This window comes from Mustela nigripes, chromosome 2, assembly GCF_022355385.1.
Source record: "Mustela nigripes isolate SB6536 chromosome 2, MUSNIG.SB6536, whole genome shotgun sequence".
NCBI classification, from domain to species: Eukaryota; Metazoa; Chordata; class Mammalia; order Carnivora; family Mustelidae; genus Mustela; species Mustela nigripes.
In genome coordinates, this window is record NC_081558.1 from 117,688,228 (window position 1) to 117,706,640 (window position 18,413).

The window sequence follows — 18,413 nt, forward strand, 5'->3', positions numbered from 1 at the left end:
AAGGAATGAAATGATATAATTACATTTGCATTTTAGAAAGATCACTCATGTTAATGTGTCTGGGAGTTTAAAATGTTTATGTCTGGAGGTAGAGGCTGATTCTGAAACTCTTCCTGTGTTTCAGGTGTTCGATAAGAGGAATGGAAAAAAAGGAGTGGCAGAGGATGAAAATTTAGATCTAAGCACCATTTGTGTCCAGAATAAGTAACACTGTGGGTTTTAATGAGACTCTTTCATCAGAGAGACAAAGACAGCAAAAGTGCTAGAACACAGAGAGGGAAGGAAGATAGGTCCAGAGCTGTGAGAGGGGTGAGAAGGCCTGGTGGGTGTGGAAAAGAGAAGTAGGGATGATGTGAATAAAAGTAAAGAATTCTGTATACCTGAAGTTACTTGGGGGAGACGCTTCAGAAACTCATATATAATACTTAACATATATTTCTGTCCTTTTGGCTTAATGAATACTGAGCAGATTAGGAGTTAGAGCCAGACCATATTCATCATTGTAGTCTCGTTCTCTTGCATTTATTAGGGTCACAGACTATGTTCCTTTTATGTGGGCTAGAAATGGTTACAACATGCTTAGTTTGTGAGGTAGTAGGAGGTATAAGGAGGCTAAATGGCCGATTGAAACTAAATAAATCAGAGAGCCATGGCTAGAACAGGCTCCTGGCTTTTTTTCCTATCAGTGCTCATTGGATTCTACCACCAACAAATGTAATGTTCTTTCCAGAAAAACTTCAAGCTTTCCAAGCGCTGTGAGCTCTCATTTCCAGACTTCAAGGAAAAGAATCTTCTGTTAGATCCTATGGGGGTGAGTGTGTGGGGCAGTGGATTCCTGATGCCATTTGAACTGAAATGAGCAGAGTTGCTATATATTTCTGCTCCAGGAGCACTAAACCAGCTATCTCACATGGCAGAACTGGGAGTGGCATTGATTAAAACAGCCATTGTTCTGCCTTTTGTCACCAAAATCTTCCATGTTTTTAAGATGCCTTCTTCATATGTGTATCTTTTTCTTTTTAATTCTAGGTTTCATGTTTTTCCCTTGAGCTAGGAGATGTATTTTTATGTAGTCCGTTTTGATTAATTGAATTATTATTCTGTTTCCAGTCTTTTAAAGTATACATTCCATTAGGGGAAATATGCTTTGAGTTTGGGAACAAATGACAGTCACACTTAATATAGTAATTAATATGATAGGTTTTGTCCATGAACCTAACGTTATTGTGAACTTACTAATCGACAGGACTTCCCAGGAAGTCTTATAAGATTGTTTTATGAATAATAGACAAAAGATGAAAGCAAAATTATGGAAACAAAAGAAAGAGTTATTGCTTGTCAGTTCTGCCTCCAACTTACCAGGTCACACAATTTCCCAGTGATATCTTAATTTTTAATTCTTATTTATTTTTTACCTGATCTCTTAGCATATTTGAAGTCCTCAGTGAAAAATACAGATGGAAAGGGAAAATTGTGTGAATCATTAGGTAAGTTAGGATATCCTTATAACCTAAAGCACCTCTGAGAAGTATTGCCTTTATATTGACCACATTATTTGGCTCTAGTGCAATAATGTTATAAAAATAGGTAACAAAAGGGGTGCCTGGGTGGCTCAGTAGGTTAAAGCCTCTGCCTTCAGCTCAGGTCACGATCCCAGGATCCTAGGATCGAGCCCCGCATTAGGCTCTTTGCTCAGCGGGGAGGCTGCTTTCTTCTCTCTCTCTCTGCCTGCCTCGCTGCCTACTTGTGATCTCTGTCAAATAAATAAATAAATAAATCTTAAAAAAAAATAGGTAACAAAAAATAACTAGAATAGCCCTATATATGGGAATAAAAATCAAGTTCCAAAGAACTCATGGGTCATAGACTAAAACATGATAAATTAGGATCTTTTTAGGGCTAAATGATAATAAAAACACTATAGAATGACCAATGGGAGTTGACTAAATCAGTACCTAGTTAGACATGCATAATATTAAATGCTTATATTAGATAATAAAGAGGCCTGAAAGTTAATATGCTAGGCATCTAACTTAGGGAGTTATAAAAAGATTCAGAGAATATATTAAAAGAAAACATAAGAGGGAAATAATAAATAATAGAAGAAGAGTTATATTAAAGCAACAATGAACTCAAAATTAATTTTTTGAAATGACTAATGAAAAAATCTCTGACAAGACTGATCAAGAATATAATAGAGAAGGGCCCAACAGATATTAATAACTAAAAAAACAAATATATACAGCATGGATTAGAAAAATAATGGAAGATATTTAAAGCAACTTTATATCAAGATATTTGAAAACTCTGAAATACATAATTTATTTAAATATAGAGCAAATTCTTACAAATATATAACTTACTGAAACTGATTCAGAAATAAGAAGAAAATCTAAACAGTTCTAAAAATATTACAAAATAGAATAATAAATTTAAAATATCCTTATAATGGAAGTACCAGGTTCTGATATTTTATAGGTGAGTTCTACCCGTATTATACAAATCATTCCGGAGTATAGAAAAAGTTGTAATGCTATCCAACCTATTTATGAGGTTAGCAAATTTTGATGCCAAAAGCAAATCAGACAACACAAAAAGGAGAATTATGGACCAATTTCATTCACAAACATAAATTCAAAAATTAAAAAAAAAAGTTGGCTTACTAAATCTAGCAATACATAAAAGTGAAAACACATCATGACCAATTTGGGGCTATCCCAGGAATATAATGTTGGTCATCATTTGAGTATCTATTAATGTTATATATTATATAAATATATTAAAGGGTTACCATCCTATGAAGAGAAACATATTTGATAATACTTAATATCCATTCTTGATGAAAACTCTTAGTGAATTAAAAATAGATAGGAGCATTCTTAATGTGATGTATAATATAGGGGAAATACCTACAGTAAACCTGATACTTAATGGTGAAATGTTTAAAGGACCCTCTTTATGAACAGGAACGAAGCAAAGATGTTACACTATTATCTATTTAATATATGGCATAGCATAATATGGTAAGAAAAATAAATAAATGGTTTATTTACTGATAAAAAAGAAACAAAAACATATAATTCACTAATGATATGACTATGAAGAAAATACAAAAGAATATAGATAAATTGTTAAAATTAACTAGAAAATTGGCATAGTTGAAATGAAAGTTGATTTATCATTTCCCTTTCCATGTGCCTATAAAAGTAGAAAATACAATTTGAACGTTAAAAAATTGGTACTTAGGAGGACTTAGGAATAAATCTAATGAAATATGTACAAATTCTTTTTAGAGAAATTATAAAACTTTATTGGGAGACATTGGGGAGGACAAATCAATGTAGAGATTAATTATATTCAGAGAAAGACTTGATACATAAAGATACAAATTTTCCATAAGATGATTAATAGATTTCATAAAATTCCAGTTAAATTTCAAGAAATTCAATAAAAATTTCAAGCAGGGTAGGTATCACTTGACAAGGTGGCTCTAAGATTTATATGGAAGTACAAACATCTAAGGATAGCAAATACATTCCTGAATACAAATGACCAGGTGGGTGACTTATCCTATCAGGTAGCAAGGTTGTTACAATGATAAAGTTTGTAAACTCAAGTGTGGTGTCTGTCTGAGGTAGGCAAAGTTGACCAGTGAAACAAAGTGGATGTTCAGAAGCATATCCATGTATATGTGGAAACCTCATATAAAACACCTGTGTGCTTTTGAGATGACTGGGGAAAGGATATCTCTTCTAATACAAGGTGCTGGGCCAATTGGTTACCCACAGAGGAAAAAAGAATTGGATGCCCACTTCACAAAACTTAAAAGTCAACTTCAGGTGATTAAAGATCTAATTTTGAAAGGCAAACCTACAAAATGGTTTAAAAGGGACTGTGAACTTGGAGTAGGAAGTGATTTCAAAATGTTAAAAAATTGCTAACTTAGAATACATTAAAATAAGAACATATGTTTATGAAAAGGCATCATAAAGAAAGTGAAAGCAAGTATCAAACTGGGAGAAGCTATTTGTGCACAATAAACAGACAAAGGGTCAATATAAATATAAACTTTTACAAGGAATTCCTACAAATCAGTAAGAAAAAGCCAAAAATATCCAGTAGAAAAATTGACTACATATCTGAACAGACACTTCACAGAAAAGAAAGGAAATAGGCTGTCTTTTTAAAAAAATTAAATTAAATTAAAATTTTTTCAGTGTTCCAAAATCCATTGTTTATGCACCACACCCAGTGCTCCACACAATACGAGCCCTCCACAATACCCACCACCAGGCTCACCGAACCCCCCATTTATCTCCCCTTCAAAACCCTCAGTTTGTTTTCCAGAGTCCATAGTCTCTCATGGTTTTTCTCCTACTCTGATTTACCCCAACTCACTTCTCCTCATTTGAGAAATGGGAGTTGAAAGCACAGTACCCCCTCAATGAATGAAAATTAAAAATCTGAAAACCTCAGGTGAGGTTGCAGAACTATGAAATCACATTAACGGCTGCTTTGGGAAGCAATGGCATTAACTGGTAGAGTGGAAGCTATGCAGACTTTTGAATCAAATATTTCTAAATTACGTACATATCCTAAGAAATATTTGTACAAAGCATACAAGGAGATTCGGACAAGAGGGATTCTAGCAGCATTGTTGGTGCAAAAAGAACTAGAAATGATGCAAATGTCTATTAACAATACACTGGATGAATAAATGGCACTATAATTATATAATCGCATACTGCACAGCAGAGAAAAGGAGCTATAGCTACTCACATCAGTGCTGATAGATCATAGAAACACAATGTTTGCTGAAAAACGTCAGGAGCAGAATAATCCATAAGCCATGATTACATTTGTATAAACTCTCCAAACATTCAGAAATAAACAATATATTTCTTGAAGACTCAAATGTGATAAACGCATGAAGAAAAAGCAAGAGAATGATAAATAGAGAATTCAGGAAGGTGGTTATCTCTGGATAGGGGCTGCGACAGGGAGAAGGTGCTGTTAGGGAAGTATCCTCAAGGGCTTAAAAAATTCTGATTGTTTTATTTTTTTTAACTTTAATAAAGGGTACTCAGATGGTATTGTATCATCATCCTTTGTGTCTTAACATGATAAAAAATTCCTTTATATCAGGTCACTATTAATAGAAACCATCCAAAGAATATTTGATAAAAACTCAGCTGTAATGTCCTTAGCTGATAAATTCTCTCTTCTTTAAATTCTGAGTTAGTTACTATTGATGCTGTTTTATTTTGCCACCTGCAATTTAGGGATTAAACTAAGCTCACCTTACCAGTTTTTTCAGAGATGAAAAAGTATTCCTTCATACTGCTCGTGTGTGGAATGGAGGATAAGGATAGAAATCAGTGTTTTGTGCATATATATAGCAGATGATCCGAACAAGTACTGCTGTTGAATTCAACGATGAAAAAAATGCAAAATTGATTTCAACTTCCCTTGAGCCATAAGACATTTGGTTTCAGAATTTCTGGTGGACTTTTCCTTCCACATGTTTCTTCTGCCTGTCTGTAAGCTACTTCCTGATATTCTATCTTTGGAGAAATCCCAGGGAAGACAATATCTTGACAAGTTTGGCTGTGGTCTCAAGAAGAGGTGGTGTGGACGGAAGCTGGGAATTTTTGGCTGCCTGGACTCTGGGATTGCTGTAGGAGCACAGTTGAAAAAGCCAGATACACAGAGGTCAGGTTTGCAGACTAAGAAAGTGGAATAATTACTAGCAGTTCTGGGCAGTGCTGCCAGAGAACCTAGTCAATTTATTTCCAAATAATTAACTTGAGGATCTTAATTACCTAGACTCATTATCAGGCATCATCACCTTCATTAACACCATGATTACTGCTACTAAGAGCATCTTAATCACTTTCAAAATCCGAGTCCTGTCCTACAAGAGTCTATGAATTAGGCAGTGAAGATGAAGGTGCGGTCAAGGGAGAGGTATAAACGGATGGACCATCCAACTAAGGAACTGGCTTAGTGGCAGATTCAGTTGCTGTATTCATTGGCTGTTTTTCCATTTGTCTTGGACTTTCAAGCCTAACACCATGCAGATTGATTTCAAAGGCCTTAACATTTCTACTCCGTAAATAAAGCTTGCTGAAAATTATTTCTTATAGTCAATATTTTAATTATTTTAAGTCTTGTAGTTGTTGAAATCGTATTTGAAAATAAAAAAATAGTAATTTAAGAGTTCATATAATATTAATGGTGTAGAATATGAAGCTAATTATTGGTTCTCTTTAACTCAACAAACATTGCCAATATATTATATCCACATGTTTACTATCTCTGTTGATATGCAATTTTCAGCTGTAATTTAACACAATCTCTCCCCTGCAGGCTTGACCCTTGACTGTTGCTCCAAGTATCTCATGTTTGAAAGAACCTATGGAAACTATAGGATGCAAGGGAGAGAATCGGACCTTGAGTTCGAATTCTGATTCCATCACTGGCTAGTTGCCGGACCCGGGTAAGTTATATAAAATCTCTGAGCCTCAGCTTCCAGATCTGTAAAATGGACACAATAATATCTACCTTATAAATTAAGAGAGCACTTTATGTAAAATATAATTGCTTCTTAGGTGTTAATATTTTTGTAAGTTATAAGTATCTCAAAATATAAATTAAGAGAGTACTTTATGTAAAATATAATTGCTTCTTAGGAGTTAATCTTTTCGTAAAAGTTACATGTATCTCAAAATATACTTAATTAAATTATTCAGTGACAATAAATAGAAGGTGAAATAAATCACACTTCATCAGCTCTGATGAAGCCTTCAAAACCTCAGGCTAACCATTGAAAGTCACAATATTGCTACAGGGCAACAAAATCTCTGCCATTTTTCACTATAGCTGTCAGAGAGGTTTTTTTTTTTTTTTTTTACTTGGGAAATGAGATTACATGCAAAATATGGAGTTTTCAAATGAAAATACCAAGTTTTAGTCTTATAGTAAGATCTTGCTGAAAGAGGATTCACTTAATTGGCTTGAAAGCAAATGAAAAATACCTTGATTAAGCATTGAGTAAAACCATGTGGAAAACTTGGGATGAACAAAGATAGGGAATTTTCAGTTGATCTTCTTGTGTTGTGATGAGCATTAAGACTTTGTTCAAATGCTAGTTGCTTTCTGGGCTGTAATTTTACTAAAATACCATATCATTATTTTTCCCATAATTAAGATAGTATAACACATTTACAAAGAATTTGGAAAATAGAGAAGTGATAAGCATGTTTTTCCTTCCAGGCTTTTTCATATATATCATATATATATATATATATATTCAGATATATCATATATATACATATATGTGTGTGTATATATATGTGACTGCAATCATAGTTTGTACATAATTTTTCAACTTGATTTTTCAGTTACTATTATGTCAAAGCATTTTTAAATGATATATTACATTCCATGATTTATTTAACAGATTTTCTATTATGAATACTAAAGTCACTTCTAAGCTTTTTGCTGTAATACGTAGTTATTGTGGAGAATAATTTTGCTTTCAGAAATTTCAAAGGGCTTCCTCTATAGGGTAATATAGACTTTAAAAGGAAAAATAAAGTACCAGTTCTGAAAACTGGTAAACCTCTCTCAGGTCCTTCCTTGTGTCCAGCACCATTTATCAAGCCTGGTTTCCATCTGATCTGCAGGCAGGGGAACCTTGCTTAAGTTGCAGTGTGCTGGTATAGACAGTGGTGTGTTAAACTTCACCAAATGCAAGTAAGAGTATAAGGACAATGAGAAAAGAGAGAAGCAGAATGAAACAAATGGAGAGAAAAATGAATATTTTAAAATGGCCAGAGAATTTTATGAATGCATTTATTCCCTAAACTCAGGTTGGGGGGGGGGCTGTGTAATTGTCATTTTGTATTTTATGAACATTGGCCTTTGCCTTTCAATCTTTCTTCTCATTCCTCCATTCCTCCCTTACCCCAAGCTATTCTTCTAAGGACTTTGAGGGCTCCACGGACTCGTCCGTCTTCTTTTCATCCTTGCATAAGTTTGTCTTTCTTTCCCTGCTGTATGTCCTTGAAATGCAGTTTTCATAATTTTGGTTCAGTATTTACTAAACATTTACTGTGTGTGGGTACAGTGGTGGGGCTGGAAATTCAATGGAGATCTTGACCACAAAGTCGGTGTTGGTCAAGACAATGGTGGGAGGCTGTGATGGAATGGATATTTGAAAGCAGAGCTGGAGCTAGTCAAGTGATGAGTGGGTGTGGATGTGCATGAGTGAAGGGCATTTCTGACAAGGAACAGCCTTTGCAAAACTGCAGAGTGTGCTAGGTTCTGGGAAGGCCAAAGTGTCCAAAAGCCTACTCCCTTGGTGTACAGCCCACCCCACATTAACACTTGTAAAACATAAAGCTCCGTTGACTCAGGCTTTCATACTGGCATGCTGTCTGAGTAGTCAGGCTAAATGATTCTGAAAAGCCACCCAAACCCCTGTGGTTTACCTTTTCTCATCATGTCTGTAAGATGAAGAGCTCCGGCCACTGGTCCATATAAACATCTTAGAGGATGTTGGTCCAGGGGCTTCTTTCCTTATGGTAGAAGTCCTGGAGGAATGGCGGAAAGACCTAGAAAGGGAACACACTGAGGTTAACATATTACCTTAAGTTTGGGGACTTTGTATCAACAGCAACCAATAGCTTCAGTGGACTGTCTCTTAAATCAGGTCAGGTTTCTATTGTTCAACCCTGGGTGCACATTAAAATCAACTGGGAATCCTTTAAGAACATGGAAGCCCAGTCCCTTCCTCAGGAATGTGCATTCAATTTTTCAAAAGATTCCTCATTGTTTCTTTCTTTCTTCTTCTTCTTTTAAAATTTTTATTTATTTTTCAAATTTCTTTTCAGTGTTCCAGATGCATGGCTAGGGTTGAGAGCCACCACAGTGGGGAGAAACGGCTTTCTCATTGATGTTTAGCATCACATTCCTTCCCCACAAATCCAGTTTTGGAAGGGCTTCACACTGTGGTACACAAAATTTTTCTAAAATTTTGGTTCAGATGTAGTTACTAAAATTCTAGTTCTCCTTTCCTATTCAAACTGTTTTCCTTATGCTGACAGGTCTATGCTCTGCTCTTGCCAAAGCTGTGGATTTGTTCCATGGCAGCTGAGCCTCTTTGGAAGTCACAGAAGCAGAAGCAGATACTCTCTGGCTCCTGGAGCCTAGATTTTAGGGTCCAGAATCAGGCCGTTAGGGGAAAGTTGTGTTCTCTTGGTTAGGATTCAGCTTGTGGGTTAAGTTTTTTATCTCCAAGCCTGGCACTAAAAGTAGTTAGATATTGTTATTGATTTTCAACATAATAATCATTTTCCAGAGATTTAGAAACATGAAACATAATATCATAGAAATCATACTTGCATCTGGAAGTTAAAATAGGATTGAGCTAATAGAACAAAGGAAGGAAGGAAAGTGATTTCTTCATGATGTGCAATACTTGTGGCTTTCCTTTTGGTTGAACACTGTATTAATGGGAAGCATGAGACTGGAAATATTAACTTTTATATTATATATTAGCTACTACATGTCAGGCATTTTGCATATATTATTTATGCATATATAATGAGATATATATGCATATATTTATGTTGTGCTTATATTATGAAAGCTGCAAGGTGGGAGGGTGCTATTATTTCCAGATTACAAATGATGTTTCCAGGAGATTGAGATATTTGCTCAGATTTAGAAAAATGAAGCCATGCTCCAAAACCAATGTCTGCCTGCCTCCAATTTTCATGCTCTCTGTAGGAAGACATATTATGGTCTTAGTCCAGTGATTCTCAAACTGTAATGTGCATATGAATTGCCTGGGGGAATCTTATAGCAATGTGGATTCTGATTCAGTGAGGTCTGGTACCTGAGTTTCTGCATTTCTAACAGCTCTCCGGTCATGCTGATGTTGAAGGTCTGTAGAAACCTCTGAACAGCAAGGGCTCAGGACAATGGACTTAGAGTTAGTGGTTGGCTAGAGACCTGATTTTGTCAATACCTAGCTGTGTGGCCTTAAGAAAGTCACTTAACTTTGCTAGAGCTTGGTTGCTTTTAATCGTAACATAGAAAGTTGGAAACAGGGAACCTTTATGATTGCTCTCAGCTCCAACATTTTGTGATTCAGTAATGGTAGAATGAATCTAGGCATATTCAAGGCATTGTGTACTGCCTTTCGGGACTAGAGTTAGGAACAGATATCCTTTTGCAACCCTGAGGTCAGCATTGGTGATAGAAGGAACAGAGGCCATGGAGGTAGCAGGGGCTTGGTAACCCATGTATATGCAAGAATTCATCCTCCCATCTCCTGTTTCCTAGGACAAATGGTAGGAATTAAAGGATATACCTAAATGGATGCTCTTACCAGTTTTAGAAGGATTTAGAAGTCGAATCTGCTAGCTCTCTAAATGACTTGGATCTGAGATATTTTAAGTAAGTTATGTTCTTTTTTGAAGATTTTACAATGTAGCAAAGAAGATAAGAGATTAAATCCATTATTAAAGCCAGTTAGCCTTCAAGAAATAAGAATGATTTGAATCTAAGTTGAATGATCTACTTCATAAGAATGAGGATTGGATTAAACTTCCAGGAAGTCCTTTCAACACTGACACTGGTGGAATCTTCTGCTCACCTTGGTCACTCCTGAAGGACTAAGGTTGTGGAGTAGACAGAATAGTGACACACTCTTGAGTTCAAGTAAAGCAATAAATTACTGAGGTCCTGCCTTGCTACTGGTTATTAACCAGCATTTCATAGACACACCATACATATTATAAATGCTTTGAAATCATTCCAAGGGAAAGATGCTGCAATGATTTTAATATACTTAGGATAATTTCACACAATGTGTCATTATTCTAGCATGGCACCTTTGCTCTGTTGTTTTACAAGGATATGGAGAAGGGGAGCCGAAAGATGTATTCATTTTAATTAGCTGTCTAAAGCTTGTTGGAAAGGACTTAAGGACTCTTCAGGTTGGTCCAATAAGTGGATTTGGAGTTTCCCCAGCCCAGTTTTCTTTCATAAAGATAAACTCTTATTTAAACCCTGCTAGGTTTGTTGTTAATTAAAATGAAAGGGAGTAGCTGCTTTAAGGACAACAGTATAAAGATTCTGTGGAAGTTGAAAAAATTTCTAGGCTTCAAAGAAACACCCAGGATATGTTAATGGAAGCTGTTTGGAGGTTTTCTTGGGCTCAAATGCAGTCCTCCTGAACTCTTAAATAATCACCTCAACTCCCGCTCACTTTTTAAGACAAGAAACTTCTCATTTGAGTTGGGATTAGGAAAGTGATAAAGAGACAAAAAAAGCACTTTCTGCTCTTTTGTAATTTGGAATGCTATCATCACCAGAGATCTGTGTCAGCCTTAGCACCGGCTGTCGGCAGCTGGAGGCAGCCTGGATCCAATCCCATCATGTAGTGACCTAGGACTCACAGGAAACCTAACAGAGCCATGACTATAAGGCTGCAGACGAATGTGTTCTGAAAACCAGCAACCCCAAGAGACGCCATCTCAGCCTTGATGAAAGAGGTTGTCTGTGAGACTGTAACAATTTCTCTGTGTCAAGAACCTATTAAGGGCCTCTTTCCATAGCTCAAGTACACCCCTCATGGGTCTTGACCTCCTTGACTTAGTTTTTGCTTAAATAATGGATTTAATAATGGATCTCTCTGCCTCCCTTTCGCACCTGGTGAATGAGAGCCTTTGTTTCCAGGGCCGACTCAGAGGTCACCAGTTCTATGAAGCCTTTCTTTGACTCAGGTTCTCAGCTTCCTCCTTTCTGCTCCCAGTATCCGACCAGTATCCTGCTCTTGGTATCCGACCCCTGTTAGAGCAAAGCAGGCTCCACTTTGCTTGTAGGCAAATCCACCTCCCCTGCAGGCTGTGAGCAATGCAGGGCAGGGCTGAACCTATGCACCTTGGTGGCACAACGCACTTCCCACAATGCCCCCCTGGTTATGTTGGCTGACCCACCATCTAACTACCCATTTGAAATGTGATTGTTGATATGACTTTGGCCTCACTGTTGCTGGGTGCTGTTGTGGCTCCTTTCTGACACTTCCCTGAGCTTGGGATGGCCTTCCCTCTTCCCACTCCTACCTCCTCCTTCTCCTTATCCTCACTGTCCTGCTCCCTCTGGCTTTTTTCATTGACTTGGGCAGAAAGTTTCTATTGCTCTCTAAATTATCATCCAGTAAGGTTTCCTTTAGAAAGGCAGTGTGGTCCCAGGAAAGCCAGATAGGCCCATGCATTTGTTTGCATCCTGGCATCACGACCTACCAACTGTGTGACTTTGGACAATCAGTTGAACATCTCTGTGTCTTCTCTTCCTCAGCTGTAAAAATGGGAATGGTAACATTTGTTTTTCTGGGTTACTTGGAGGACTGATGAAATAACAGATGCAAAATACCTAAAGTAGGATCAATGCACATAGTAGGAACATACTAAACATCAGTTTTTTTTTTTTTCCCCCTTGGTTATTTTTTTTATTTATTTATTTTTTTATTTGGCAGACAGATCACAAGTAGGCAGAGAGGCAGGCAGAGAGAGAGAGAGAGGAGGAAGCAGGCTCCCTGCTGAGCAGAAAGCCCGATGCGGGGCTCGATCCCAGGACCCTGAGACCATGACCTGAGCCGAAAGCAGAGGCCTTAACCCACTGAGTCACCCAGGCGCCCCTCCCCTTGGTTATTTTGAGAGCAAATAAACTGGATCTTATCCTTTTATTAAAAAGTACAATTAAGTTGCTTTGTACTTGTACATCGAGACTATTGATTTCTTTTTTCCCCTGTGGGTCAGTGGCGCTCAATAGAGGAAAAATAGTTTTCTCAGATGCCGAGATAATCAAATCTGAAGTACTTCCTCATTCACATTAAGTTCTGATACCTATCCTGAGCAAGAAGAGCAGAAAGAGAGTGTCCCTGAACCTGGCCACATATTCTAATCACTTGGGGGAACTTTCCAAATGTACTGGGTCTCCAGCCAAGCCAGCAGGACTTCTGGGGTGAGGCCCTGGCATTGGAATTTTGAAAAAAAGCTGCTCAGGGATTCTGCATCGCTGAGGCAGTCAAGGTGAGAAACACTTGTTACAAACTCTTAGGTTCTGATATCATTTCAGTTGAATCTGTTATGGGGACTCCTCCTGTCTCTAGAAGCTTAAGTGGGAGAGCAACAGTTCTGAGTACTACTCTGTGCAGTGGCTTCTCCACTGGTACCCGTGCTGAGGCCTTGAGGTGACAGTGCAAGGACGAGTGGCATATGAGGCAGGGAAAGAGCATGCAGATGCAGTTTTCTGGTGTCAGTGGCCTTGAGCTACGCATCTGGGATGCTCTTAATGCACTCTGCTTTATTAAACAGCAAGCAGGAGCCAGCAGAACTATTTAACACATAATTACATGCCTAATCTTGCGTAAAATTATAACACTAATGACATCACAGCAACAACTTAAAAGGTCACTCTGAGCACAAAAATTTAGGAATGCTTCTCATTTGTGAGACTTTATCCTTGCAGAAGTCAAATTATATGTTCTCCATAGGAACTGAGTTGTTTCGGCCTCAGGACCTTTGGAGGGAGAAGCCAAATGTATGTTAATAATTTTAGACCTAGTGATTGAATTTAGAAAACACTGGTCCATCTTAAAAGCAGTTTTAAATATCTTGCGGATGTTTCTTTTTCCCCCAAAAATAAACGACTATGTCTTATTTTCATTCATTTGGGCATCCTTTCGATGGCATTTATTAAGTGTCCTGTAGGTGCCAGGCACTGTACTGGGTTCTGGTGGCACCAAACCACTGTATTTACTTCTAAGGAATGCACAGCCTATGGAGGAGTCAGAATAACAAATCAACATTTGCACTCTCAACTGCTCTTTCTAAGGGGTGCTGTACTTCCCAGTGGGCATATCTAATAGTTACTTGTCTCTTCACATCTATTTAAATTGCTCAGCTTACTGAATTTGATCCTAATCATTGTTTGTCATTTCCCACCTCTAAAAATGCTTTGTAACCTTGACTCACCAGAAAATGTTCTCTTGTTTCTCTTCCCCACTCTCTAAGTGCTTCTTCCATTTCTTTTTTGGGTTCCTGTTTCTCTGTCTGCCCCCTAAATTTTAGTAGCATTTGGGGGACTACTGAGGACTCTTGAAAAATCTCCTGACAATGCTTTCTAACAGGAACGTGGAAGAGCTTTCTTCCCCAGTTTGAAGCCTGAAAGACTGAGGGAATGTCTCTGCTTGAGGCTCAGTGGCAGAGGTAAAGAAGTGTCCTGCCGAATGCTAATGGCCTCTGAGAAGAATCAAGTAAGAGAAAATGGGGTTCTGTAAATTTTTATTGCAGACTATTTTTCAACAGCTGGGTTGACAATGTATGGACCCCTCTGGCTGCAGATGGGGGTTGGAGTTAGCTGCGACCTCGCTCACATATGCGGGCCAACTGTAATGTAATCAGGATGCGTTTGACTTCTGCTTCAGGAGGACGTAGCCCCAGTTAAATAATGGACCTGTCCTTCAGCCTGCTGCTGACTTGGCTCATTGAGCTTAGCAGTTCAGAGGCTCCAGGCTTCTAGTCTTTACTCTGTAGCTGAGTAATTGTATGAAAGAAGGCAAAACACAGATTTTCCTCACTGTCGCTACCTGTGAAAGGATGACTGTGGAGATGAACTCTGTTCTTTTAGTTAATTTAGTATTCATTTCTCCATTAATAAAAACTTATTACTGGAGATGTAACATACAACAGGCACTGAGCTGGGTGTTGGGGATATGTTGGTGAACACAACATATATGCCCCTTCTTTTGTAGATGTTATGGTCAAGATGAGGGGATGGGCTGGTCAGACAGGTGTACATGGGGGCCTTTAATATAAGATTGTTGTGCATGTGTGTAATGAATTAAGTTTTGCATCACATCTACATCAGAAATGACTATCTCAGGGCTTGGTTGAAAAAGCTTTGAAATTCATTTCAGGTTGAAATGCTCTACAGCTCTACAACGCAGTAATTATATAACCTAAATACATTGTTAGACTTCCCTGAACCTCATTTTCCTCATCAAGAAAATCAGAGTAATAACAGATATCATAAAGATTTGCCATGCAGATAATTTGAAATAATGTATGGCATTGAGTAGGCACTCGGTAAATGTTAGTGTTTTTCATTTGGAGGAAATAGTAGAAATTTTCCCCCCAAATTGCCGTACCAATACATCAAACCATTCTGCTTGAGTCATTTAAAAAGAGTCTTATGCAGAAATGGAATACACATCTCCACATGGGCTTAATTAGTCCAGTATTCCATAATTCATTTCTTAATGAGCTTTTCAAGCAGATAATCACAACTGATGTTCAGTTTGATTCCTTCTATGCTACATATTTAAAACCAGTTTAATTGTTAAACATTCACTCGGTTGGGCATCACACATACACAGCTGGTGTAAGAAAACCTGCTCATAACTCACGTGTGCCTCAGACTGGTACAAATGACATATTTATGCTGAAACCATCCATCTCTTCTTGGTGAATGTGGTTTAATTCTTCTATTTCAGTTGAAAATCAAGGATGCCAAACTATAGTAAGAGGTTTTTTTTACAGAGACGTGCTAGAAATGCCAATAATAAACATAAAGATACGAGATTCTTCTCCAGACCTATATAAATAATGCACTTATATGCATTGTTTCACTTAATTCTGTAACCCATATGAGGGCTCTCAATATTTACCAAAAGAGGAAAGTTATATTCAGAAAAGTGAGTAAATAGGCTCAAGTCACAGAGTTATTAAGTGATGTCTGATTTTCAATCCAAGCCTGTCTAACCCCGAAACCTATGCTCTCTTAACCTCTTTTGAGGTTTTTGAGAGCCCCCTTGCCTCCCACCCTCCAATTCCTCATATATAACATGAGGGAATTGAAAGAGATGAGTCTAAGGTTCCTTTCATCTGAGAAATTTTATTTCATCTGGCTTTGGAAATGGCAGCCAAGGCCTGTTCTTATGGCTTGACTTCCAATTTGTCTTTGGTGAGACACAATTTCTTTTTATTTTACATTCTGTTAATTTCTTAAATGAAGTCTTCAGTAAGACTCATGGGAAATCTAGTAAAGTGGAAGGAAGAGAGATTAAGTGCCTGGGAAGAAGACAAAAGGAAAGCCCCCCAGTGATCCTTGAAAAGGTTTTCTGTAGACCCAGGCATTTCTGTAGAGCTGGACATCTAGAGAAGAAATCTTGTTTTGATGTTAGGATTCCAACAGGCTCTTCTATATAATTTCTTCCATTTCCTAGGCTGCCTCCCTATATAGCCCTTTTCTAAACCAAGTGTTAAACCACCACTCTATCCCAAGGGGGAGCTATGATAGTTGAAATCTTAGATGCTGTAGCAAAGTGGTGAGAGAGATATTTTGGGGGGCAAAAATATGTGGTTCATAGGTCCAGCTGTGTTGGTCACTGGATGAACATAATTTGTCCATGGCCTCTCCCAGTAGGCTCTCTGAACTGACTACTGATAATACATGTAAAATTCTACTCTAGAGGAAACCAGCTGAACTTGGTGTTCTCAGCCCCAAATTGAGTAACCCAGCTCTTTCTTTTTGCCAACAGGACCATTCCTTTGATTTATCCTTGTCTTTAATTGCTAAATGGAGTAGAAACCATGAGCTTTGAAAGCAGAGAAAACTTGAATTCAAGCTCCATTTCTGCCCTTTTGCTATCAGTAGTACATTGAATACAAGCTAGTTAACTTCTCTGAGCCTCAATTTCCTTATCTATGAAGCAGAAATGTTATGTAATCCTCAAAATCTGTTGTGAGGATTAATTAAAATAATGAACCTGACATTGCTGGCAGCTATTTATTTATGTGTATATAAATAAATGTTTATTTATATATCCTAATATACCTAATATGCCATATTAAGGCCATTATCCTAATGAAGGGATTTGAAGCAGAATTCTAAGATATCTTGAATATTAGCTGGAGGAGCTATCAGAAATATTCTAGGGCATAGGCCGATACTGAGGCTTGGTCGTTTTAGGTTTACTTAGATAGTTAAACTTTTTAAGACTATAGATAAAAGGCAAATGTGTTTAATTACAAAAGTAGTTTTTCACAATGCAAAGGCACTAAGCGGGCAAAGGAAAATATTTTTAAAATTCTAAATCCTACTTTGATCCAGTGGAAGGAACTGTACTTAAAGATACAAGGAAAAAAAAAAAAAAACAGCAGCAGAAATAGCGAATCCTTTTTGATACCTACAAGTTGAAGAAAAACCCATTTAAAGTACTTGGATTTTATGGTGAATACTCTTGAGAAATATGAAATTAGATATAGAGTCCTTTTTAAAATCTGTGTTTTTACTATTGTCTGGAAAAATGCCATATGTGATAATTCAGTTGCTGAGGATATTATAATATAAATACCTTGGGATAGTTTGCTTAAAGAGCTCCCATCTCCTGCATTTGGTACCTATATAATTTTTGGGTTCCACTTTAGGGACTAAAAACCCAGGAGACTAAGAGAAACCACCTAAGAAGATGAGGGAGGGTCAGAAATTAGAATCCTGGGGCACCTGGATGGCTCAGTGGGTTAAAGCCTCTGCCTTCAGCTCAGTCATGATCCCAGGGTCCTGGGATAGAACCCCACATCAGACTCTGCTCAGCAGGGAGCTTGCTTCCCCCCTCTCTCTCTGCCTGCCTCTCTGCCTACTTCTGATCTCTGTCAAATAAATAAATAAAATCTTTTAAAAAAAAGAAAAAGAAATTCGGATCCTAGTTTTTCTTTAACCCATACATCTATCCCTTAATGACCATCCAAACTGGAAAGAGGCACATGGGACACACTTTACCTCTCACTTTCATTTCTTCCTTGCTCTGTGACATGGGATAAGTTAATTAACCTCTCTGAATCTCAATTTCCTTATCTGTAAAAATGAAGATTGTCATACCTCCAAAAATTGTTTCAGTATTAAGTGAGAAGACATGTCAAGGGTCTGGTACATGATAGGTACTAATCAGTGTAAATCTCTCCTCCAAAGGGAACTGATTTGGTTACCTTGTCCAACCAGAAGAGCTGTCTCTTCTCAAATAGAGAAAAACAGTCAATGGATATGATTGGTTTCTTGAAAAAAATCGACACCAATCCATTAAGAAGCATCGACTAAAAGTTGTTTCATATTAGAAGATGTTGAATATACAGGGATGAATGAAAGAATGATTTTCCTATCCCTCATGCCTCATCCACTCAGTATCCAAATTTTTGTATATAATTTCTTACTATCTCTAGAGAACCACAGTCCAATAAAAGTATAATATGAACCACATATGTGATTTTAAGTTTTCTAACTATGAAAAGAATAAAAGGAAACAATAGAGATTATGATAACAATTTTTTTGACCAAAT

General features: G+C 37.4%; 1 protein-coding gene across 1 annotated transcript in view; it reads right to left on the reverse strand.

Annotated features, from left to right (window-relative positions):
- The window catches only part of KCNMB2 (potassium calcium-activated channel subfamily M regulatory beta subunit 2), a 232,013-nt gene that overhangs the window by 23,966 nt on the left and 189,634 nt on the right, over positions 1 to 18,413 (reverse strand). Inside the window, exon 2 of the mRNA XM_059388049.1 lies at positions 8,496 to 8,618. Coding sequence (XP_059244032.1) covers positions 8,496 to 8,551 — 56 coding nt within the window. The 5' untranslated portion in view covers positions 8,552 to 8,618. The remainder of the gene's footprint in view (positions 1 to 8,495; positions 8,619 to 18,413) is intronic.